General features: G+C 45.3%; 2 protein-coding genes across 10 annotated transcripts in view; one reads left to right on the top strand and one right to left on the bottom strand.

Moving 5' to 3' along the window:
* The window catches only part of LOC140104207 (uncharacterized), a 540,921-nt gene that overhangs the window by 150,842 nt on the left and 363,481 nt on the right, over positions 1–26,598 (top strand). The window lies entirely within an intron of this gene.
* Positions 1–26,598, bottom strand: part of PDE4B (phosphodiesterase 4B) — a 302,693-nt gene that overhangs the window by 61,166 nt on the left and 214,929 nt on the right. For 3 of the 5 annotated variants that reach the window (XM_072127634.1, XM_072127636.1, XM_072127638.1), the window contains one exon: positions 13,782–13,834. In XM_072127634.1, the coding sequence (XP_071983735.1) occupies positions 13,782–13,834 (53 nt within the window). The remainder of the gene's footprint in view (positions 1–13,781; positions 13,835–26,598) is intronic. The other 2 variants (XM_072127635.1, XM_072127637.1) reach the window with 1 other exon arrangement.

The following is a 26,598-nucleotide window of genomic DNA, read 5'->3' as shown; positions in this document are numbered from 1 at the left end:
CATCTCATCCAATCTCACAGTGGACAGCTCAGTGTCATAAAGCTCTATCCCCCTCTCAAGCACGACCCCTCCCATCTCATGGCAGACAGCTCAGTGTGATAGTAGCTGTGTCAGTAGATACATGACACAATACTGTGATAATATCTGTACTGTATATCTGTATAACACAGGAGAGAGGGTAAATCTCCTTGTAATTGCTATGCAGTGTGAATGAAGGGGGAGAAGAACAGGGTTGTGCATGTGAACTACGACTGGTTTGGTTTTAATTCTGCATCATGTTACGAAAGGCTTCCTGAAAGTCATACTTGATGTCAGGGGAGCTGCCCCACAAGGTAGCTAAGAGGTGTGATTTTCCTTATCCCATCCTGGAAAACTTTGCATATTTTCCCAGAATCCCCCTAGTGGAGCGTCAATGGCTATAAATCTCCACAAGCCAATTGGCAGTCACCGTAAGGAGAACTTTTACTACCCTTCCCATGTGAACTACAGAGAACATATGACCAGTGCGAGGTTATGGCCCCCGCCAGGAGTCTGATAGAGAAGAGGCTGCAATTTTGAAATAATGATTTATAAATCTTGAGTAAAGCTCAGTGCATCTTATCTTACTACAGGAACCAAGCACCTTATGTTAAAGAAAAACATTTTTTGGGAAATCACCTTTTTCAGACTCGTGATAAGTGCAGGTAGTAATAATAGCATCAGGGCATGAGAGGCCAATCCGCCCTCCGAGCTGCCTGGAGCGAGAATACTAGAAGGAAGTAAGTTCACCTTTAATACACAATGTCGTCATTACATGGGCCACGGGGCAAACTGCTCTGGTAAAAATGAATCAAAATTGTTACTCATGAGAGCAATAACAATCCAGAGATTACACAGTATCAGAACGATTTCTTGTATGACTTTATAGGAGACGTTAAATTACAAGACTACAGACACAAGACTGCAGTATATAGTTATGTGGGATCTGGCTGCGTCCTACAGAAGTCGCTGTGGTGGGTCCCATCGAGATTAAAGGCACATTGTAGCTTCCCGTAACCATGAGTATGAGCATAGATCCAGGTCAGAAGAAACACAGAGATGCAGCTTCAGTGTTGTGTCACATACGGGTGGAAACGCGGGACCCGAAACACAAACTTCAGAACTGGGTTATATGTTGGTATAAACCAGCGCCAGGAAGAAGGGGAATTTACTCTTTCATCCCATATACACAGTAACCTTCATCTCAAATGACACAGTTTATGCCACAATAAACCTGTTTGCTTTGCAGAAGAGGGCACCTGCCGACTAGCAGTGAAGTGATCGGCCAGGATTTGATGCCTTCTTTCAATAGCGCCCCACATGTCAAATGGTAGTGTGTGGTATTACAGCTCATAACCACAGGAGAGTCATTGATAGATAGTAGCTAGCCCTTTATAATGTGTAGTATTCTGGTTGTCGACTTTCACCGTAAACAGATCAAGGGACCCGGCTTTTATTACTCAAAGTATTCCCAAAAAACTTCTTTCCCTGCCCGTCCATATTGGATATGGCATTTACACGGGGAAGGGGCTTATATAGTTTTTGAAAGCTTTTTCTTGGAATCGTCAGAGCATGTGAAGAATTGCAAAGATCTTTTATGTGGATCACGTGGTTCTTCTAGGTGCAGGAGACAGAATCAGTCTCCTTCCCCTTCTGGCAGCAGACAATATCGTCCTCTTTTACCTCCATTGCAGATGGAGTATTCCCAGCTATACTGCCATGAATTACAGTGACTTTGCTTCTCTCCTGACAAGCAGGGCAGAAAACTATTTCTATTGGCTGCCCTATTCCGAGGATCACCAATCAGAGAATGAGCTGTGCCCAAAGTGACTGAGCATGTGTGTCCACCATCATGATGTGGACGTGCACATTTATATACACTGGTAACACCAGGTGGCGCCATTCTATGTCAATAAATGTCACAACTCATTTTTAATGACTTGAAACAATAGAAATGATATTTAACAGCGAACAAGAGCTTTAAAGTAATGAAGAAAGTGTCGACAAGCAGTGCGGCTTCCTAAAAATGATCTCGCCGTTCGTTCCCGGAAAGAAATTTTGACTGCCAAGAGGAAGACTAGTGTCTTTCCCAACAATAACATAAGGAGGTGGTTCCCGATGAGTTATTGTAGGTATTTGTCACATATGCTCCATACTTGATCAATCTTTGCTTTGTATACATAGTGAAAGCAGATACATGGGGTTTTCTGCCAAAACAAAGCACAAGTGTCAGCCAGTAATCCTGTTCTGACCTGCTCCGGAGCGGCTCCTGTGTCTCCAGACCCCCTTGTTAGTAGCTGAGGAGCTCCTGGAGCTGTGCCCGTCACATTGTGTATGTAGAGAGGCTTCTCGGCACAAGTAACGTCTCTGAAAGGTGATGTCAGGTTTCACTACCAGGCGGTGAGTTGAGCACGTACACAGCTCCGCACCCTGCACATTACTCCGGCCTCTCCGTACAGCGGCTGATTGCACTCCAGGCACATTGTTATCTCATATGTTTGGAGTTCTGAGAAGTGCGCTGCTTTATGTCTGACATGAGCAGGTAAATAGTCATTCACTTAATGGTCACATATTAGTAATTAAACTCTGACGCCTGTTTACACAGTGCAGAATGGTGCAACCTCCCAAGCTGTGGCACAACTACTACACCCAGCATCCACATCTCCTGCATAAAAAGAACAATCTCCAGGTATCACTCAGAAGCCTAATATGTATCACAGTGTAATTATATATTACATACACATACTTGGGAACTTTAAGAAGATACATATAGGGATCTGGGTGCTTAAAGGGATTGTTCAACTTAAGAAAATAATTGATAATGTTGGTGTAATGAAAATGTATACACTTTTCCAATATATATATATATATATATATATATATATATATATATTGTATCATATATATGAAATGTATCAATTCCTCACATTTTCTAGATCTCTGCTTGCTGTCCCGCTATAGAAAGTTTCTACGTTTACTTCCAGTGGATAGAAATCTGTCCATGGTGATGTGATGGACACGCAGGTCCACAAGCCGTTATTATTACAAGTCTCTGACTACTGTCCGTGATAATAATGCTTTGTGCACCTGCAGGTCCATCACATGACCATGGATGGATTTCTATCCACTGGAAGTAAACGTAGAAGCTTCTATAGCAGGACAGCAAGCAGAGATCTAGAAAAGTGTCAGGATTTGATACAGAAAGTAAATTGGAAACTTGTATAACTTTTCATTAAACAAATAATAGTATTTTCTGAAAGTGGACAACCCCTTTAAAAAGTTTCCAGGGAAGCCATACCCCCTTTTTGATGCACTGCACCCATTTGGGAGCCTCCCAGATAGCCTGAAAGATATTTATAATTTGTAAAATCTGCAATGGCCGTGTCAGATAAGTCACTTGTACAGGTGAACATAAATCTCAGCAGATGGGGCCCCTGGCTGCACCTAGGGCCCCATTGCTGTAAGGTAACACTGTTGAGCCACACATTTGTGTCTTTGAATGTTGCGTGTAGTTTTACATTCTCACGTGTCCGGGAGTGGAGCAGCGCTCTCTGGGATTACTATAGATGAACTGTTAGAATTGACTTTCCTTGCAGAACCTTGGCCTACACAGCAGCGCTCGGGGTCGGCTCAGGACATCAGGGATCACTATGTGAAAACTTCATTATAAATGTAAAAAATGTGTCAAAATGAATTGAGAAAAACAACAACAGAGTAGCCTTTATAAGGGAACCTGTCAGCAGGTGTGACCATACATACCACAGGCAGTGTTATGTATTGTCCCTGGAGAGATGTGTAATCAGACCTTTGTGTGGGTTGTTAGTAGCAGCAGGACTGTGATATGTGAATCTATATTCCAGGATTGTAGCATGTGCCTCACACTGCTGTGCTCTGGGCTCTTTGCGCTTAGGTGCTTCAGATTCCCTCCTCTCTGATAAGAGTAACTGCTCTGCTATCCAACCAGAAGCTTTGTACGGCTTTTACTCAAAGCAGGTAGCTGGGGCTGCGGATCAATTCAATGTAGAGAGCTAAGAGCACAGCAGTGTTAGAACTTTCCCAGTGCACTAGGAGAAGGTTTATGATAACCTGCTTCCCAGGGCCAACACTGTCTGCAGTTTTTCATTGTCACAACTACAGACAGATTCCAGTTACAGACCTTTCCCTCTCCCCAGTTATGTCACAGTAATTTTGGATTTAATATGCTGTCCCCCTATCCACAGCTTACACACTTACATTGTGATACAAATCAGAGTGATATCCAGATAATATCCTGGAGCTTATGAACCGTAAGACTGAGGTCACGCAGTAAAAGGACTCTTTGTATCCAGGAAAAAAAGGGAAGTAGAAAAGTCATGACTCTATAATTCTAAGGAATGGTAAATTCACTTATATACTCTGAGAAATCACTTATACACATATTATCTGTGAAATGGGCAATTTCCCAGAACTGTCCGGGTCATAAATGGTTCAGAGCCTTCCTGTTATGAAATGGTTAATACGATCATCACTTTGGATACAATTAGGGAAGGATGAAGTGAATCAGTGCACAGAACAAATACCGTACCCCAGGACTTCAGCCATATAGGGGCCTCCATATAGCCCATAGTGAAGGGTTATTACAATCATGTGAACTCTGAAGGACCAGGGAGTCATCACTGTTCACCCCAGACTGTAGGCTGCTGTTCACATTATACATAGGGTCTGCACTGAAGACATGCAACATCATGGAAACAGCGCTGCCTACAGCTGGGAGTCTGTTTCTTCTGTAATAGATAAACTGGTTTGGTTTTAATCCTGCATCATGTCATTAGGCTTCCTGAAAGTCATGCTTGATGTCGGTGGAGCTGCCTGACAAGAGGCGTTGTCTTCCTTCTCCCATCCTGGAAAACTTATTTGCATATTTTCAACTATAATGTTAAGATCTGTGATAATCCACGTGGAGGTTGCAGGACCTCATGTCTTAGGATAATGAGGTCCTGCAGCCTGCTACCATTCATCTATACGTAGCAATGTATCCAGCACAGACAATCAGGTGTGTGCTATGTGTTACACCCGCTATACAGCCCAGGGGTCACCGCGTCGGCACCCAGCCCCAGTGTATTGTCTGAACAGAAGGTTAACGCATAAACATAAGATTGTGAGCAAATGTCAAGTGTGTGTCAGTGACGATACAGAAAGGCGACCTTTCTAGGTTTGGGTGCGATGATATAAGTGGATGCGGGTCATAACATTAGTGAAAACAGCAATGAAAATAAAGGCAGCTAAAGGGTGCAGCAGACAGACGCCGGTGTCTATAGGCACGTGGACAAGTGTGCGGAGTCTACGTGGTCCCCAGGATGTAATCGCACTCTGTCTGCCATGTACTCTGACATGTAAGCTGCGAAAGCTTAAAGGGTGTATGTTAAAGGCATCCATAAGCCCCTATACATCCCACAGAGGCCAAGAGGATGATCTCAGCTGAGCCAGTATACATGGATATAGCTTATTTTAATGGCAAAGCTGACTATACGTTATCTGTGGTTGTAAATCATCAGGCGACCGAGAAAAGCACAAGAGGCTCCGCAGTTCCAGAGTCTCTAAAATGTATAATTATTGTATCCACCGTTATTTTGTATAAGAAATGGATGTTCTCATGATTGTGCAAACATTTGCAACTTTTTCTTACGTGCACAATTGGATTTTAACTTTGCTGAGTAGGTAACAAGGTTGCAAATCTTTGTACAAATGTTCAAATGCGCAGAAATATGAGAAAAATGGCCACCAAAGACTATTAGAAACTTTCAAAAGCTTTTACTAATCAGAACATTTTAAAAATCCAATTAAGGGAGGGGCAAAAATAACAAAAACATTCTATAAAATGTCAGATTTGATAATCTTTCCGCATACGTCAAACACCCGGTACTGACAGACGCGGGTAAAGCCATATGACATCCCGGCCATTATCTCAGCATGACCGGTCTTTCCTGCCGACCTCATGGACTGGGCCGTGATAGTCACCAGCAGCACAAACATGCAGAACGTGTGATCTGGTGACGTCATACACATCCCCGCACTCACACAGACTTCTTTGTCTCCGGGGAACAGTCCAACAGAATTGTTCATCCCAGCAGAAATGTGTTAGCTGATTATTACAGGGCAGAGATGAATGGGAAACACCATATATTCTCCCTACAGATGAGGGAGCAGAAGTAGAGCCCATGTCCAGGATGAGATTTTTACATTGTATCAATGTCAAAGATTTAAAGAAAGAGAACCTGACACTTTGTGTGCGGCTTCTAACCCAGAAGTATATCCATGGGGTTCAGGATCCTAAACCTATGGACCCCAATCCCACCAGTCACTCCGCTCAGTTATTCTGGTAGAGAGCAGTCATAAAAGTAGTTAAAAGTGACATTTTACATAAAACAAGTTTTTGCGTTTTGCAAAATTACTGAAGCATCAAAAACATTTCCAATCCCTACAAATTTGAAGTCAGACATAAACTGTGTTACTGCGCGGTTTATAACGAGAAATACAAAACAATGGAAGTACAGGCAGTCCCCTACTTAAGGACTACCCCCTACCCGACTTACAGACGACTCGTAGTTACAGACGGACCCCTCTGCCCCCTGTGACCTTTGGTGACCTCTCTGGATGTTACTATACTCCCAGGCTGCAATAATCAGCTGTAAGGAGTCTGTAATGAAGCTTTATTGATAATCCTTGGTCCAATTACAGCAAAAAATTCTGAAACTCCAATTGTCACTGGGGCCAAAAAAATTATTTGTCTGGATCTACAATTATAAAATATACAATTTCGACTTGCATACAAATTCAACTTAAGAACAAACCTGTGGACCCTATCTTGTACGTAACCCGGGGACTGTCTGTATTGCAGCATTTTGGGGATACCAAATTCCAAGCATTCATAAATTATTAATGTTCCAAAAAGTTATTAAAAGCAATAAAAAAAAGTGCTTTTACATTGAACGTTTAGGTCATCTTGCTCTGTAAGACCCTGAAGATTGCACTGTATGTTCCCTTTAATAATGACCTCGTCTGATATGTTAGTTTTAGTAAATGCTTCCACATGAAATAACAATTTTGGAGGGACATTACTTATAACTAAATAAAAATAGACAACTAATTGGGTCGTATGATCGTGTCCAGTTAGCACGGGTGATATAAGAATCTGCGGAGATGATGAACTAGATTGGACATTGTAACGACCCAAGTCAAAGACATATTTCTGTTACCTGGAAAACACTTTTACAAATGAATATTTGGGGATACAAAGTATTAGCCCCTGTCTAGGGGCTGCACTAAGGATCCACATAATCTTGTATTCTTTGGTGTCCCAGCACAGGACACAATGTGATTACACAGATACAATATTTTTACTCAAGGGCTTTTATTTTCATATGAAAATTAGGATTAAGATTTGTAGGAACCTGCGGTCGGCTCAGAACATCCTCTCCAGAAATATGGAAAATAGAGAAGTCATTCATGACCTTGTCATTCCGGTAAATAGAGAAGTAGATTTACAGTCGTTCCAGTAAATAGGGGGCATTATAATAAAATGAATGGAAGTGGGGTAAGGTTATTGATCATGAAGCCGGTGCAGGTGTGTAGTACCACGTCCTGCAGGTAGAGGGAGCTACAGGGTCTCAGTCCACCATTGTATCAGCCCCCGGTATGTGGTCTGGAATATCCCCAGTGCTGGTTCTGAGAAATACTTAGCGGAGATAAGATGCCATTACCCAGGAACATGTGAGTGATAGCGTGTTCTGCTCCAGACCCGATGACTGAGAGTCACGTTCAGCTGCAAAGTGATAAGTTGTGTTTGTGTGAAAGCGGAGGTGGAGAAGTAATACTGCCGGATAATATACTCTAGTCATATATTCTGTAACGGCCTTTCCTATGAATGATTGCATCTTCATGTAATAGCATGACAAACCTTACAGATTTTGTACACAATCGATCTCCTCTCCCTGGGGGCTGAGATATAGTCCCCCCATACCCTCCCTGAAGTAGGAGTTTTCTCATCCACACTGCCATGTACTGCAGAGGCCCCGCTCCTCTCCTGACAAGCAGGGCAAGCAGCTATTCCTATTGGCAGCCTAGCAGTGCACAGAGGATCACTATGCAGAGACCTGACTGAGCAGGTGTTACGACCTTATACGGTGGACATGCACATTGCTATGGACTGTGAACACCAGGGGGTATTAGGACTTCCAGCGTGACCTCTTTCTATGATACTATTAGTAGGTTCAGGGGCGTAACTACAGTGGTAGCAGCCGCTATGGGGCCCACAGTGTCAGGGGGTGTCGTCATCTGACCTGACACTAAAGAATGGAAGATTGTACAGCATACTATGTATATAACATATATGTGATGTATGTATGCTGTATATGTGTGTGTATATGTGATGTGTATGGTGTGTATATACTGTATTTGTGTGTATATGTTGTATGTGTGTATATGTGAGGTGTACATACTCTATGTGTGCGAGTGTAGATATGTGTGTGTAACTGTTATGTGTATGGTGTGTATATACTGTATTTGTGTTTATATTCTGTATGTGTGTATATGTGAGGTGTACATGCTCTATGTGCGGGTGTATAGATGTGTGTGTGTTGTATGTGTGTATATGTGAGGTGTACATACTCTATGTGTGCGAGTGTAGAGATGTGTGTGTAACTGTTATGTGTATGGTGTGTATATACTGTATTTGTGTTTATATTCTGTATGTGTGTATATGTGAGGTGTACATGCTCTATGTGCGGGTGTATAGATGTGTGTGTAATTGAATAACTATGTTGATGTATATAGATATATAAATGTGATTGTATATATGAGTGTAATGTGTATATTTTTAAGTGGGAAGGGGGGGGGGGGCACATTCAGAAGTCTGCTATGGGGTGCTGCCTCTCCTAGTTACGCCCCTGAGTAGGTTTGCAATTTTTGCCGATGTTCTGACCTAAAACTCAGATCTATAACCCCAACGTGTCTGCTGATTGCTGCAGTCAGGACGTATTATGGCAACAAACACGGTTCCAACACTCAGGACTTAATCTCTGAAATAATCTGTATAATCTCCAGATTACAGCATACGAAACCAATCTGCTGCATCTACAGCTAACAGGCTTTGGTTTTGTCGGAGGATAGTCGTGAGGAACAGCAATCTGCCCTTTATAAGGTGATGGGCAGCCGCATCCTGGCTCTGAAGGTGGGAGACATTACACAGGTGTTCAGGGGTATAGACACAGTGAGGCGCTAAGGTTATGTCTCCCCCAATGTCTGGACAAGACACTTATATGAGTGGGGTCCCTCTGTGAAACAGGTCACTGGAGGCGCCTCTGCTTCAGACCCCAGCAACCAAAGATGAGGAAAGTACCCCCGGCAGGGTAATTGGGGCATTACACATTTTTTAATTAAATCAATTGTGTGCTGTATGCAGACTCTCCATGAATCTTTCTTTACATTTCTGAGCTCTGCTGAATAGGAGGAGCTGTAGCAGGAGAGTTATCACTTATTCTGCTCCATCCCTCTTCCTATATCTGTCACTGAGACGGACAATGAGGTGAGAGATACAGTGGGTGACCCAGATGGACAGTGAACAGGGAGATACAGTAGCATAGTGACAACAGGGGAAGCTGTCAAAGGAGACAGATACATATACATGCAAAGACATGTCTAATGGAAGAGATTTATTAAAAAGTGGCCTATTTATCCCACATTTGTCTCTACATACATTCTCATATATTGTATTGAATGATGGCTCTGAGGCTAAAGATTAATCCCAGTATATTAGCTCTTCTAATTATAAAAGGCATAGGAGGTACCGGTCAGTGAAAACTAGACTGATCCCTATCCAACGACAACCTATTATTCACACTGTGTTATAACCTCCTAGTCCAAGGACTGTGACCTGGATACAACACATGCCCAATACATAATGAAGACATAACCTCATAAAACCCGGCTAATCGCTGCATGAAATCAGAGCCTTCCATAGATGAACAACGCGCCATTATAACTACATTAGCCTGGGGAGAGATAATGGAGCCAGACCTGAAATACAAGCTCATCCCATAATATATGTGCAAATCGAAGTTATGTAAACCTCAGCAAAACTTCTTCATGTATTTCCTGGAGGCTGGAAATTTTCATTTTTCAAGCAAATTTTTTTTTTTAATTACCCAAAAAACATATAATGAAGAACGTGAGTGATATTTCCATGCAGCAGAATTTCCCTAATAGATAACCCTTACGGCCACCACTAGACTCATAGTCACCTTGCAGTGACACATTATGAGGGTCAGGAAACCTGGGGCTTTGTTCTGACAACTACAAGTTTCTGCAAATTGACCAATTTTGAAAGGTCGATTACAGCCTAAAGTATCATCTAATGAGAGGTACAACGAGGACTGGAAGATGTTTTACATTCTCCGCTGTGTTCCTCTGCTGGTTACTTGTCACAGACTAATAATATATGACAGATCTATGGAGTTTATAAGACATGGCCGCTGTCTACATATACGTAATGACCTGCAGATTCTTGCCCCAGGAGTCCAATGGCACTGATCACCCCATTAGGTAATCCCGAATTTTTAGAGCCTCAGTAAACTCTGGATCCCTTTAATTGCATCCAAAACCCTTAGTTAGGTTGCATAGCACCGCTACACTACGACCACGTGGCGGGAATAGTCCACTACAAGTTCAGTATGATTATTATATGACTGTTTCTAGCCTTAGAGGAAACCTACATGAAGTAGGAATCTACCATGAGAAGTAGATGTGATGGCCGATCCCTCCTGCCTCTGTCCTCATCTGTAATTTAATAATCCTGGAACGTAATTTGTTAAAAACTTTATTTTAGTAATATGTAAATTAACAGCAGAGGCTACTAGGGCGTGTCCTAGCCTGGCCGGGCTCTAGGAGCTATGGCTACTCCACGCCCCCAGTAGCCTCTGCAGTTAATTTACATATTACTAAAATGATGTTTTTAATAAATTAGGTTCCAGGATTATTAAATTACAGATTAGTGCAGAGACAGGAGGCATCGACCATCACATCTTCGTCATGGTAGGTTTCATTTAAAGGGTTAATGTTATGTTTACACTAAATGTATCTTCCTGAGGTATATCAGTCGTTATTATTGGCTGCTACCCCAGAATGTTCCAGAACTGAGAGTTAATAAAAGTTATGACTTCTGATTTCTTCTAGACTTTGTCCTTCTTGGAGTTAATATTCCTGGGACTCTACTACAGAGCACATTGCTGTCATGCTGCTGATGCAGCGGAGCTGAAGAGGCTCCATAGGAGATACTCCCAGTGAAGCTGATGCAGCAGAGCCGAAGAGGCTCCATAGGAGATACTCCCAGTGAAGCTGATGCAGCAGAGCCGAAGTGGCTCCATAGGAGATACTCCCAGTGAAGCTGATGCAGCAGAGCCGAAGTGGCTCCATAGGAGATACCCCCAGTGAAGCTGATGCAGCAGAGCCGAAGTGGCTCCATAGGAGATACCCCCAGTGAAGCTGATGCAGCAGAGCTGAAGTGGCTCCATAGGAGATACTCCCAGTGAAGCTGATGCAGCAGAGCCGAAGTGGCTCCATAGGAGATACTCCCAGTGAAGCTGATGCAGCGGAGCCGAAGTGGCTCCATAGGAGATACCCCCAGTGAAGCTGATGCAGCAGAGCTGAAGTGGCTCCATAGGAGATACTCCCAGTGAAGCTGATGCAGCAGAGCCGAAGTGGCTCCATAGGAGATACCCCCAGTGAAGCTGATGCAGCAGAGCCGAAGTGGCTCCATAGGAGATACTCCCAGTGAAGCTGATGCAGCAGAGCCGAAGTGGCTCCATAGGAGATACCCCCAGTGAAGCTGATGCAGCAGAGCCGAAGTGGCTCCATAGGAGATACCCCCAGTGAAGCTGATGCAGCAGAGCTGAAGTGGCTCCATAGGAGATACTCCCAGTGAAGCTGATGCAGCAGAGCCGAAGTGGCTCCATAGGAGATACTCCCAGTGAAGCTGATGCAGCAGAGCCGAAGTGGCTCCATAGGAGATACCCCCAGTGAAGCTGATGCAGCAGAGCCGAAGTGGCTCCATAGGAGATACTCCCAGTGAAGCTGATGCAGCAGAGCCGAAGAGGCTCCATAGGAGATACTCCCAGTGAAGCTGATGCAGCGGAGCCGAAGTGGCTCCATAGGAGATACTCCCAGTGAAGCTGATGCAGCAGAGCCGAAGTGGCTCCATAGGAGATACTCCCAGTGAAGCTGATGCAGCGGAGCCGAAGTGGCTCCATAGGAGATACTCCCAGTGAAGCTGACCGCTGGTCCATGCTGACGTTCCTGCAAGCTCACAGCGTTTACTCTCAGCACAGTGAGACAACCTACTGTGCTTCTAGCCTCCAAAAGGAAGGTGCTTACCGCCAGCCTGTTGTTTGCTGCTGTTCTAAGACTGACAACAAAGGAACCTGGAGTTCTTTTAGAACCTCCATTGTACTCTGTGTCTCCCTGGCCTGCTGCTACCATCATGGGCCTCCCTCATAACACCTGCTGGGTACTAGGCACATACGGGAGTGCCCAGGGGGGATCCTCGTCACCAATACGGGCTCCCCCTCTTTTTGATTCTCTTTGCCAGCCCAAAGGGTCTAAAATAGAAGCCAGGCTCCTGAGAGACATGCGGCCCCCCAGCCACTCCGGGTTCCAGTCTCCTGCTGCCCCCTCATGCAGTTGGCACCAGTGGGGACGTTGCACGTAAAGTATAGATGTCCCAGACTTTAGACTCCGCCATATATTGCAGATATTGAAAACATGACGTAACCAAAAACTAACCTAAAACCAAACTAAAACTTCCTGCATGGCACAGCACGATCTCTACTTACTGTCCCAGGAAGAGATCTGTGTATATGTACAACCTGTACAGCACCCGCCACACCCAATGGAAGTGATGAGATGTTAGGAGGAGACTCCTGAGGTATCACACAGGAGGTGCAGGTGGTGCCCGGGAGCCTCGGGGGCTGCTGATCCTTCCTCATACTATACATTATAGTTGGGTGTATGAACCTGCGGCCAGGGTCAGCCTCCAGTGCGCAGCTGTTCTTATATAAAGGTTTTTAACACATTAAAATCCGGGAGACCTTCTATTATATTTATCTCACCCAATATGAGGAAACATGAACCTGGGAGGATCCTATAAAGCCAAGACCCTGCATGAGAAGACTGTGGGAACATGCAGGACCATGACTGCCGAGCGGGGGACATGTGCAGGGATCACTTAGCAGTAATGAAGTAATGAGCTTATTACATTTCACAGACATTTCTACATTTCTGCTCGGCATGCATCGCCAATTTACCAGTTTCATAAGGCAATTTTTTTGATCTTTAAACATCCTCCATAGAAATCCTGGGGGAGTCTCTCCTACCGCTATAGCCAGATGCCCGCGCTGATGTGTCACCATCTTTAGAGCCCCTCATTATGTATAGACTCACATCTAGTGCTGGGATCAGAGACTCCTTAGGCTTGGGACACGTCTGAACTTTTAAAGGGGACAATTTGCTAAATTTTACTGACAATTCTGGATGACCATAGAGTAAGACAATGTAATTCTGGTCCTTTATATACAGTTCTGTATATAAACACTACAATCCACTGCTCTGCACAGACGCTGATCCAGCAGGGGCTGCAGTTAGGTGTGAAAGCTCCTGGACTACAGGATAAGTAATAGATTATACAGTATACAGTTTTGTGGATATGAACGTGACAAGAGAAAGCATTTACCGACCTTGTATATTAACCCTGGAGATCTGCGGATGGTTGGACATTGGTGATCTCCTGCTGGAGAGAAGCAGAACATAAATTATTGCAAAACTATTACACTGAGCGACGCATCAAACAAAACAAACATGAGCACCCTTATCATGTGCTGCTGACACCAGAATTATCTGGAGGTATGCGCCAGCACATGACACATTGGCGCGGGCCCCGGGCCCCACAGCTATGGACTAGTAATGTGGAAAGTGTGATAACAGCGGCGAGTAGAAAACATTGCACGCGCCTTATCATTCTTGGCTCAGCTATTGTTGATGGTCCTCCCAGAAGTTTCATAGATATCACACCCATCACTGCACCACAGTGCCCCATTGTCACAAGACAGTGCCCCATTCTGACTATGCCCCCCCATTGTGCAATAACAATCACCATTGTGACACAACGATGCCCCAATACGACAATAACAATTGTGATGATCCTTCTTTGTGTATTTGTTCTGATAGGTGATAACAGACTAAAGGCAAGTGTATACTTCTATTTGCTGGGGTGTATGTAAGGCTGAGGGGTCCCTTAGCAAGGTGGAGCCTCCGCCTATGTTGTCCCAATGGCTCTAGCAATATGGGCGACCTCTGACACCTTTAGCAGAGTAGGGAAACACTCCACATTGAGGGAGTCTGCTGGATATGTAGCATAGGAACACACTCTGCTCTGCTACACACATGAACACACTCATCTCTGCTACACACATGAACACACTCATCTCTGCCACACACATTCACATGAACACTCTCATCTCTGCCACACACATTCACATGAACACACTCATCCCTGCTACACACATGAACACACTCATCCCTGCCACACACATTCACATGAACATACTCAACCATGCCACACACATTCACATGAACATACTCATCCATGCCACACACATTTACATGAACACACTCATCCCTGCTACACACATTCACATGAACATACTCATCCATGCCACACACATTCACATGAACATACTCATCCCTGCTACACACATTTACATGAACACACTCATCCCTGCTACACACATTCACATGAACATACTCATCCCTGCCACACACATTCACATGAACACACTCATCCCTGCCACACACATTCACATGAGCATACTCACCCCTGCCACACACATTCACATGAACATACTCATCCCTGCCACACACATTAACATGAACACACTCATCCCTGCTACACACATTCACATGAACATACTCATCCCTGCCACACACATCCACATGAACATACTCAGCCCTGCTACACACATTCACATGAACATACTCAGCCCTGCTACACACCTTCACATGAACACACTCATCCCTGCCACACACATTCACATGAGCATACTCACCCCTGCCACACACATCCACATGAACATACTCTGCCCTGCTACACACATAAACACAATCAGCTCTGCTACACACATGAACACACTCATCCCTGCCACACACATTCACATGAACATACTCATCCCTGCCACACACATTCACATGAACATACTCATCCCTGCCACACGCATTCACATGAACATACTCATCCCTGCCACACGCATTCACATGAACATACTCATCCCTGCCACACGCATTCACATGAACATACTTAGCCCTGCTACACACATTCACATGAACATAATCAGCCCTGCTACACACATGAACACACTCATCCCTGCCACACGCATTCACATGAACATACTCAGCCCTGCTACACACATTCACATGAACATAATCAGCCCTGCTACACACATGAACACACTCATCCCTGCTACACACATGACTACACTCATGCCTGCCACACACATTCACATGAACACACTCAGCCCTGCTACACACATTCACATGAACACACTCACCCCTGCCACACACATTCACATGAACACACTCAGTCCTGCCACACACATTCACATGAACAAACTACTTACATTAACAGGAACACACTCTTCTCTTCTACACGCATTGACATGAACACAATTCGCTCTGCTACACACTTTCACATGAGCACACTCATCTCTGCCACATACACTACATAAACCGCTCATCTCTGCCACACACATTCACATGAAAAGAATGCCTTGTCACCCGATCTGCAGGACAGCAGTAAGGAGGGGCTGGCAGTGCTGGATCCTCCTGACAATTGGAATATTAGATGGTAATGACATTGATTTTATCACCATTTATCATGTGTAAGTACGTAGCAGAGCTTATTCACCTGAATGTGTGTAGCAGACTGAGTGTGTTCATGTGAATGTGTTTGTGTGAATGTGTGTGGCAGAGAAGAGTGTGCTCATGTGAATGTGTGTAGCAGGGCTGATTGTGTTTGTGTACATGTGTGTAGCAGGGCTGAGTGTGTTCATGTGAATGCAAGTGGCAGAGATGAGTGTGCTCATGTGAATGTGTGTAGCAGGGCGTTTTGTGTGTATCTGAATTGTGTGTAGCAGGACTGTGGATGTGTGTAGCAGGGATGAGTGTGTTCATGTGAATGTGTGTAGCAGGCATGAGTGTGTTCATGTGAATGTGTATAGCAGAGATGAGTGTGTTCGTGCGAATGTGTGTAGCAGGGATGAGTGTGTTCGTATGAATGTGTGTAGCAGGGATGAGTGTGTTCGTGTGAATGTGTGTAGCAGGGCTGTGTGTGCTGTGCTTTTGTGCGAACAATAGGAATTTTTTAACTGTAGTCAAGTGGTCACTAGTGGTGACTGCAGAGACTCAGGAATATATGATTTTTAAGGGCTCTGTAAAAGAGGGAAACAAGTGTTCAGTCTTCATTATATTTAGTCCATTTCTGTCCTCGGCTCAAAAAAAAACTTCATTGGAACTGGACAAAAAAACCTGAATGTGTGACAGTGGTCTAAGCCTGGGCTCCCATGGGATGTGATGGCGGTGGTCCCTAAGCACTGGGGCTTTCACCCTGTGGATTCACGAAGGAGTATGAACATCTCTGACTGACTGTACACAACAGGAGATGAGCAATGGGGTCGCCCTGTCACCCAGGTATTGGGCTCAGTACAGGATTCATTGTCCTGTGCTTCATGGACATGACATGTATATATCATGATGGAGCTGGATGTATGGATACAGTGCAGGCTCCGGGGAGCCAATCAGATTGCCTGAAATCCGTGTCAGGGCTGTGATCTGATGTGATGGATACATGTGTAAGGGACCACGTAAACAGCTGTGGATCCTGATCTGTATGTAGGGAGCTCCCTCTAGGGGCCGAAGGGAGTAACACATCGCTGGAAGTAACTGGTTATGTAATGTCATTGCACGTGTCATTGAAATGTATGTACGTGGTGAGAGATTGTCCGATTGTACAGTCTGCTACCATCTATCTATTACCATCTATCTATCTCATATCTATCTATTACCTTCTATCTCATATCTATCTATTACCTTCTATCTATCTCGTATCTATCTATTACCTTCTATCTATCTCGTATCTATCTATTACCTTCTATCTATCTCGTATCTATCTATTACCTTCTATCTATCTCGTATCTATCTATTACCTTCTATCTATCTTGTATCTATCTAGCTCATATCAATTATGATGGTACTCACTTAAATGGCCCCTACTCTGTATAATGCCCCCTTTTTAGTGACTCCTTCCTATGAAACCCCCACCCTGTATTGTGACCCCCAGGCAGAGGGAGGGGGAAGTGCTCCTACACTGCGTAACAGCCTGTGAAGCTACAATACAGAGTGGCTCTTGTAATACCCTCCCTGAGCTCTTCAGACTCATTAGCATAATTATAAAAGTCGATTGTAGAAGGAAGGAGGCCACAGATAACAAATAAGAAGCTCACAGTCACTGTGCCTGGAGCTGTGAGTAAGTGTCCCTGGGTTATCATGATGGATTCTGATGTTACATTTCCTTTAAACCCTTCTGTTCTGTGAGTCTAAGTATATAGTGCCATATTTTATTTGCCCCCTCTTAGGCCATTCTCCCACAACAGCTTTTGGTTGTCAGTCGCTGCTGTGTGTGGCTCCGGAGCTCCCAGGTGTGAATGCGTCTTCACATTGCGCGTACCGGCCCCAGCCTCACACACAGCAGCAGCTAATGGTGGAGCAGGGAGCTGAAGGCTCCTTGCATCACCATTATACGATCACCGCCACTTTATTAGGTACACCATGCTAGTAACGGGTTGGACCCCCTTTTGCCTTCAGAACTGCCTCAATTCTTCGTGGCATAGATACAACCAGGTGCTGGAAGCTCCTCAGAGATTTTGCTCCATACTGACATGATGGCATCACACAGTTGCCGCAGATTTGTCGGCTGCACATCCATGATGCGAATCTCCCGTTCCACCACATCCCAAAGATGCTCTATTGGATGAGATCTGGTGACTGTGGAGCCATTTGTGTCCAGTGACCTCATTGTCATGTTCAAGAAACCAGTCTGAGATGATTCCAGCTTTATGACATGGCGCATTATCCTGCTGAAAGTAGCCATCAGATGTTACAGGGTACATTGTGCTCATAAAGGGATGGACATGGTCAGCAACAACACCATGACACCAGCACCACCAGCCTGAGCCGCTGATACAAGGCAGGATGGATCCATGACACCAGCACCACCAGCCTGAGCCGCTGATACAAGGCAGGATGGATCCATGACACCACCACCACCAGCCTGACCCGCTGATACAAGGCAGGATGGATCCATGACACCACCACCACCAGCCTGAGCCGCTGATACAAGGCAGGATGGATCCATGACACCACCACCACCAGCCTGAGCCGCTGATACAAGGCAGGATGGATCCATGACACCACCACCACCAGCCTGAGCCGCTGATACAAGGCAGGATGGATCCATGACACCACCACCACCAGCCTGAGCCGCTGATACAAGGCAGGATGGATCCATGCTTTCATGGTGTTGTACCAAATTCTGACCCTACCATCCGAATGTCGCAGCAGAAATCGAGACTCATCAGACCAGGCAACGTTTTTCCAATCTTCTACTGTCCAATTTCGATGAGCTTGTGCAAATTGTAGCCTCAGTTTCCTGTTTTTAGCTGAAAGGAGTGGCACCCGGTGTGGTCTTCTGCTGCTGTAGCCCATCTGCCTCAAAGTTGGACGTACTGTGCGTTCAGAGATGCTCTTCTGCCTACCTTGGTTGTAACGGGTGGCGATTTGAGTCACTGTTGCCTTTCTATCAGCTCGAACCAGTCTGCCCATTCTCCTCTGACCTCTGGCATCAACAAGGCATTTCCGCCCACAGAACTGCCGCTCACTGGATGTTTTTTCTTTTTCGGACCATTCTCTGTAAACCCTAGAGATGGTTGTGCGTGAAAATCCCAGTAGATCAGCAGTTTCTGAAATACTCAGACCAGCCCTTCTGGTACCAACAACCATGCCACGTTCACAGGCCACAAATCACCTTTCTTCCCCATACTGATGCTCGGGAGAACTGCAGGAGATTGTCTTGACCATGTCTACATGCCTAAATGCACTGAGTTGCCGCCATGTGATTGGCTGATTAGAAATTAAGTGTTAACGAGCAGTTGGACAGGTGTACCTAATAAAGTGGCCGGTGAGTGAACCTCTCCAGATATATATAGAGAAGGACAAAGGTCTTTCAGTCCTTCTTTTTCGCATTCGCCATAAGAAAAGGGATAAGTGACAGAATGCAGTGTAAGAGAGAAGGATAATCCTGATCCTGATGTAAGTCCCTGCTCCGGGTATAGAACGTCTCATTGATCACCGAGAAGTGAATTCAGCGTTCAGCCCCAAACCACGCGGCGCTGCCCCCTCCCGGAGTCCATTCAAGGACAGCAAACACACACAGAATCCCCCATAGCCCCGGCATGAATAGAGGCCTTAATTACTGGAGCCATCAGCAGCCCGGCTAATGCCAAAGCAAATGAATGGGATGGCGATATACATTCCTGCCGTGCATGTGTTGTGCGCTCCACGCTCCGCTGGTTACGGAGGTGATGGCATATATATTGGCAGCCTCCGATCTGAAGGCGTCTGATGATTTTGGACCGGTTATGAAATGTATAAAAAGTGAGCAGTGGAAATGTTGATGCTCCGTGAATGTCTGACCTGGGCACGTCATGGGAAGGCAGATATATGCCAGTCACTCGTGCCCGCGGGTCAGGACAGCAACGCCGGACAAGGCAGCGGGAGGTCTGCAGCATAAAACACTGCAAAGGCCCCAAGATTTATGGAAAACTTAAATGTATTAGTTTGTTGAAATGTATCAATTCCATAAGATTTTTTCATTATTTATCACTATGAGCCTCAGCTATGAGTTGTATACTACAAGATGTGACATCACACTGCCTGTCTATACTAGCTGTGTGCAGAGTCTCCAGTGTATCCTATGAGATGTAACATCACACTGCCTGTCTATACTATCTGTGTGCTGTGTGCAGAGTCTCCAGTATATCCTATGAGATGTGACATCACACTGCCTGTCTATACTATCTGTGTGCTGTGTGCAGAGCCTCCAGTGTATCCTATGAGATGTAACATCACACTGCCTGTCTATACTATCTGTGTGCTGTGTGCCGAGTCTCCAGTGTATCCTATGAGATGTAACATCACACTGCCTGTCTATACTATCTGTGTGCTGTGTGCAGAGTCTCCAGTGTATCCTATGAGATGTAACATCACACTGCCTGTCTATACTATCTGTGTGTGCTGTGTGCAGAGTCTCCAGTGTATCCTATGAGATGTGACATCACACTGCCTGTCTATACTATCTGTGTTCTGTGTGCAGTCTCCAGTGTATCCTATGAGATGTAACATCACACTGCCTGTCTATACTATCTGTGTGTGCTGTGTGCAGAGTCTCCAGTGTATCCTATGAGATGTGACATCACACGGCCTGTCTATACTATCTGTGTGCTGTGTGCAGAGTCTCCAGTGTATCCTATGAGATGTAACATCACACTGCCTGTCTATACTATCTGTGTGTGCTGTGTGCAGAGTCTCCAGTATATCCTATGAGATGTGACATCACACTGCCTGTCTATACTATCTGTGTGCTGTGTGCAGAGCCTCCAGTGTATCCTATGAGATGTGACATCACACTGCCTGTCTATACTATCTGTGTGCTGTGTGCAGAGTCTCCAGTGTATCCTATGAGATGTGACATCACACTGCCTGTCTATACTATCTGTGTGTGCTGTGTGCAGAGCCTCCAGTGTATCCTATGAGATGTAACATCACACTGCCTGTCTATACTATCTGTGTGCTGTGTGCAGGGTCTCCAGTGTATCCTATGAGATGTAACATCACACTGCCTGTCTATACTATCTGTGTGCTGTGTGCAGGGTCTCCAGTCTATCCTATGAGATGTAACATCACACTGCCTGTCTATACTATCTGTGTGTGCTGTGTGCAGAGCCTCCAGTGTATCCTATGAGATGTAACATCACACTGCCTGTCCATACTATCTGTGTGCTGTGTGCAGGGTCTCCAGTGTATCCTATGAGGTGTAACATCACACTGCCTGTCTATACTATCTGTGTGTGCTGTGTGCAGAGTCTCTAGTGTATCCTATGAGATGTAACATCACACTGCCTGTCTATACTATCTGTGTGTGCTGTGTGCAGAGTCTCCAGTGTATCCTATGAGATGTGACATCACACTGCCTGTCTATACTATCTGTGTGCTGTGTGCAGAGTCTCCAGTGTATCCTATGAGATGTGACATCACACTGCCTGTCTATACTATCTGTGTGTGCTGTGTGCAGAGTCTCCAGTGTATCCTATGAGATGTGACATCACACTGCCTGTCTATACTATCTGTGTGCTGTGTGCAGAGTCTCCAGTGTATCCTATGAGATGTAACATCACACTGCCTGTCTATACTATCTGTGTGTGCTGTGTGCAGGGTCTCCAGTGTATCCTATGAGATGTGACATCACACTGCCTGTCTATACTATCTGTGTGCTGTGTGCAGGGTCTCCAGTGTATCCTATGAGATGTAACATCACACTGCCTGTCTATACTATCTGTGTGCTGTGTGCAGAGTCTCCAGTGTATCCTATGAGATGTAACATCACACTGCCTGTCTATACTATCTGTGTGCTGTGTGCAGGGTCTCCAGTGTATCCTATGAGATGTAACATCACACTGCCTGTCTATACTATCTGTGTGCTGTGTGCAGGGTCTCCAGTGTATCCTATGAGATGTGACATCACACTGCCTGTCTATACTATCTGTGTGCTGTGTGCAGAGTCTCCAGTGTATCCTATGAGATGTGACATCACACTGCCTGTCTATACTATCTGTGTGCTGTGTGCAGAGTCTCCAGTGTATCCTATGAGATGTAACATCACACTGCCTGTCTATACTATCTGTGTGCTGTGTGCAGAGTCTCCAGTGTATCCTATGAGATGTGACATCACACTGCCTGTCTATACTATCTGTGTGCTGTGTGCAGGGTCTCCAGTGTATCCTATGAGATGTGACATCACACTGCCTGTCTATACTATCTGTGTGCTGTGTGCAGAGTCTCCAGTGTATCCTATGAGATGTGACATCACACTGCCTGTCTATACTATCTGTGTGCTGTGTGCAGGGTCTCCAGTGTATCCTATGAGATGTGACATCACACTGCCTGTCTATACTATCTGTGTGCTGTGTGCAGAGTCTCCAGTGTATCCTATGAGATGTGACATCACACTGCCTGTCTATACTATCTGTGTGTGCTGTGTGCAGAGTCTCCAGTGTATCCTATGAGATGTGACATCACACTGCCTGTCTATACTATCTGTGTGCTGTGTGCAGAGTCTCCAGTGTATCCTATGAGATGTAACATCACACTGCCTGTCTATACTATCTGTGTGTGCTGTGTGCAGGGTCTCCAGTGTATCCTATGAGATGTGACATCACACTGCCTGTCTATACTATCTGTGTGCTGTGTGCAGGGTCTCCAGTGTATCCTATGAGATGTAACATCACACTGCCTGTCTATACTATCTGTGTGCTGTGTGCAGAGTCTCCAGTGTATCCTATGAGATGTAACATCACACTGCCTGTCTATACTATCTGTGTGCTGTGTGCAGGGTCTCCAGTGTATCCTATGAGATGTGACATCACACTGCCTGTCTATACTATCTGTGTGCTGTGTGCAGGGTCTCCAGTGTATCCTATGAGATGTAACATCACACTGCCTGTCTATACTATCTGTGTGCTGTGTGCAGAGTCTCCAGTGTATCCTATGAGATGTGACATCACACTGCCTGTCTATACTATCTGTGTGCTGTGTGCAGAGTCTCCAGTGTATCCTATGAGATGTAACATCACACTGCCTGTCTATACTATATGTGTGCTGTGTGCAGAGTCTCCAGTGTATCCTATGAGATGTAACATCACACTGCCTGTCTATACTATCTGTGTGTGCTGTGTGTAGGGTCTCCAGTGTATCCTATGAGATGTAACATCACACTGCCTGTCTATACTATATGTGTGCTGTGTGCAGAGCCTCCAGTGTATCCTATGAGATGTAACATCACACTGCCTGTCTATACTATCTGTGTGCTGTGTGCAGAGTCTCCAGTGTATCCTATGAGATGTGACATCACACTGCCTGTCTATACTATCTGTGTGCTGTGTGCAGAGTCTCCAGTGTATCCTATGAGATGTAACATCACACTGCCTGTCTATACTATCTGTGTGCTGTGTGCAGGGTCTCCAGTGTATCCTATGAGATGTGACATCACACTGCCTGTCTATACTATCTGTGTGCTGTGTGCAGAGCCTCCAGTGTATCCTATGAGATGTAACATCACACTGCCTGTCTATACTATCTGTGTGCTGTGTGCAGGGTCTCCAGTGTATCCTATGAGATGTGACATCACACTGCCTGTCTATACTATCTGTGTGCTGTGTGCAGAGCCTCCAGTGTATCCTATGAGATGTAACATCACACTGCCTGTCTATACTATCTGTGTGCTGTGTGCAGGGTCTCCAGTGTATCCTATGAGATGTGACATCACACTGCCTGTCTATACTATATGTGTGCTGTGTGCAGATCCTCCAGGGTATCCTATGAGATGTAACATCACACTGCCTGTCTATACTATCTGTGTGTGCTGTGTGCAGGGTCTCTAGTGTATCCTATGAGATGTAACATCACACTGCCTGTCTATACTATCTGTGTGCTGTGTGCAGGGTCTCCAGTGTATCCTATGAGATGTGACATCAGACTGCCTGTCTATACTATCTGTGTGCTGTGTGCAGAGTCTCCAGTGTATCCTATGAGATGTGACATCACACTGCCTGTCTATACTATCTGTGTGTGCTGTGTGCAGAGTCTCCAGTGTATCCTATGAGATGTGACATCACACTGCCTGTCTATACTATCTGTGTGTGCTGTGTGCAGAGTCTCCAGTGTATCCTATGAGATGTAACATCACACTGCCTGTCTATACTATCTGTGTGTGCTGTGTGCAGAGTCTCCAGTGTATCCTATGAGATGTGACATGTGTTGCTTCCCCACTCAGGTCCCCGGAGTTAACCGTCTTCTTCCTGGTGCATGTAAGTGCATTGTCCCTGTATAATGTCCTGTGCCTTGATTCACTAAGATCGTGTGCCCGATATCCTGCATGTGTCGCTTCCCCGCTCAGGTCCCCAGAGTTCACCTTCTTCTTCCTGGTGCATGTAAGTGCATTGTCCGTGTATAATGCGCTGTGCGGGGAGTCACTAAGATCCTGCCCCGATATCCTGCATGTGTCTCTTCCCCGCTCAGGTCCCAGGAGTTCACCTTCTTCTTCCTGGTACATGTAAGTGCATTGTCCGTGTATAATACGCTGTGCGGGGAGTCACTAAGATCGTGCACCCGATATCCTGCATGTGTCGCTTCCCCGCTCAGGTCGCCAGAGTTCACCTTCTTCTTCCTGGTGCATGTAAGTGCATTGTCCGTGTATAATGCGCTGTGCGGGGAGTCACTAAGATTGTGCGCCCGATATCCTGCATGTGTCGCTTCCCCGCTCAGGTCCCCAGAGTTCACCTTCTTCTTCCTGGTGCATGTAAGTGCATTGTCCGTGTATAATGCGCTGTGCGGGGAGTCACTAAGATCCTGCGCCCGATATCCTGCATGTGTCACTTCCCCGCTCAGGTCCCGGAGTTCACCCTCTTCTTCCTGGTGCATGTAAGTGCATTGTCTGTGTATAATGCGCTGTGCGGGGAGTCACTAAGATCGTGCCCCCGATATCCTGCATGTGTCACTTCCCCGCTCAGGTCCCTGGAGTTCACCCTCTTCTTCCTGGTGCATGTAAGTGCATTGTCCGTGTATAATGCGCTGTGCAGGGGCTCACTAAGATCGTGCACCCGATATCCTGCATGTGTCACTTCCCCGCTCAGGTCCCCGGAGTTCACCTTCTTCTTCCTGGTGCATGTAAGTGCATTGTCCGTGTATAATGTGCTGGGCGGGTAGTCACTAAGATCCTGCACCTGATATCCTGCATGTGTCACTTCCCCGCTCAGGTCCCCAGAGTTCACCTTCTTCTTCCTGGTGCATGTAAGTGCATTGTCCGTGTATAATCCGCTGTGTGGGGAGTCACTAAGATCCTGCACCCGATATCCTGCATGTGTCTCTTCCCCGCTCAGGTCCCTGGAGTTCACCTTCTTCTTCCTGGTGCATGTAAGTGCATTGTCTTGCGACACAAATTGAATCTTAAATTCCGCGCTCAGTCCAAATCAGTTGGATCATCCGACGGCCCACCCTCTGATTCCCAGTTAAATCCCTGTCACAGCGGCACAAATCCCGAAAACTTCGAAAATCCGACGAAAGTGCGATCCGCGGTACCCTTAGTAAATAAGCCCCACTACCTGTGTGCAGGATCTCCAGTGCATCCCACAAGGTGTAGCTTCGTTACTGAAAATGTATAATACAATAGATATGGAGTAACTTGGAGACTTCGCATTGTCTGCAGCCGATCATACACATGGCTCCAGCAGGCTGCGTGTCTTTGGCAGGAGACTGCTCACATAGATTTCAGTTGTCTTATTAATTTTTGGGTGTGAAATACAATAAATCTGGTGGAGGCCTTGCCTGTTCCCTTCCTTTTTATGAAAGTGGTGAGGGGCATCAGAAAGCACAGTTTGTGCAAATGTACAAGGTACAAACTAATAATAATAATATAATAATAATATTATAAAAGTATATATGTAGAAAAGACCAAATCACTGAAATAAACCAACCACTGCAGCGTCCTATATACACACATAGTCAGACATCTCCATCTAGTGGACGTATAACATTACTACATGTTACAAGGTGTTCAGAACACTGTATAGTTATTACTATCTGTAGACTGGAGCGTAACTACAGGGAAACCAGCCAAAGCAGCTGCTATGGGGCCCACAGTGTCAGAGGGCCCATCTGCCACAGAATGTGTATATGCTGTATGTGTGTATATACACTATATGTCTGTATATGGTACTGTATGCAATATGTATATGCTGTATGTGTGCATATAGTGTATGTGTTTGTATATGGTTTGTAAACAGTGTATACATATGTGTATGTGTGGTGTATATACTGTGTGTAATAATATGATGTATATACTATGTGTGAGTATTTGATGGGTATATACTGTATGTGTGGATAACTACACTCACCGGCCACTTTATTAGGTCCACCATGCTAGTAACGGGTTGGACCCCCTTTTGCCTTCAGAACTGCCTCAATTCTTGGTGGCATAGATTCAACAAGGTGCTGGAAGCTCCTCAGAGATTTTGCTCCATATTGACATGATGGCATCACACAGTTGCCGCAGATTTGTCGGCTGCACATCCATGATGCCAATCTCCCGTTCCACCACATCCCAAAGATGCTCTA

This window comes from Engystomops pustulosus, chromosome 10, assembly GCF_040894005.1.
Source record: "Engystomops pustulosus chromosome 10, aEngPut4.maternal, whole genome shotgun sequence".
Classification (NCBI taxonomy): Eukaryota; Metazoa; Chordata; class Amphibia; order Anura; family Leptodactylidae; genus Engystomops; species Engystomops pustulosus.
This window is presented reverse-complemented; position numbering and strand designations above follow the sequence as displayed.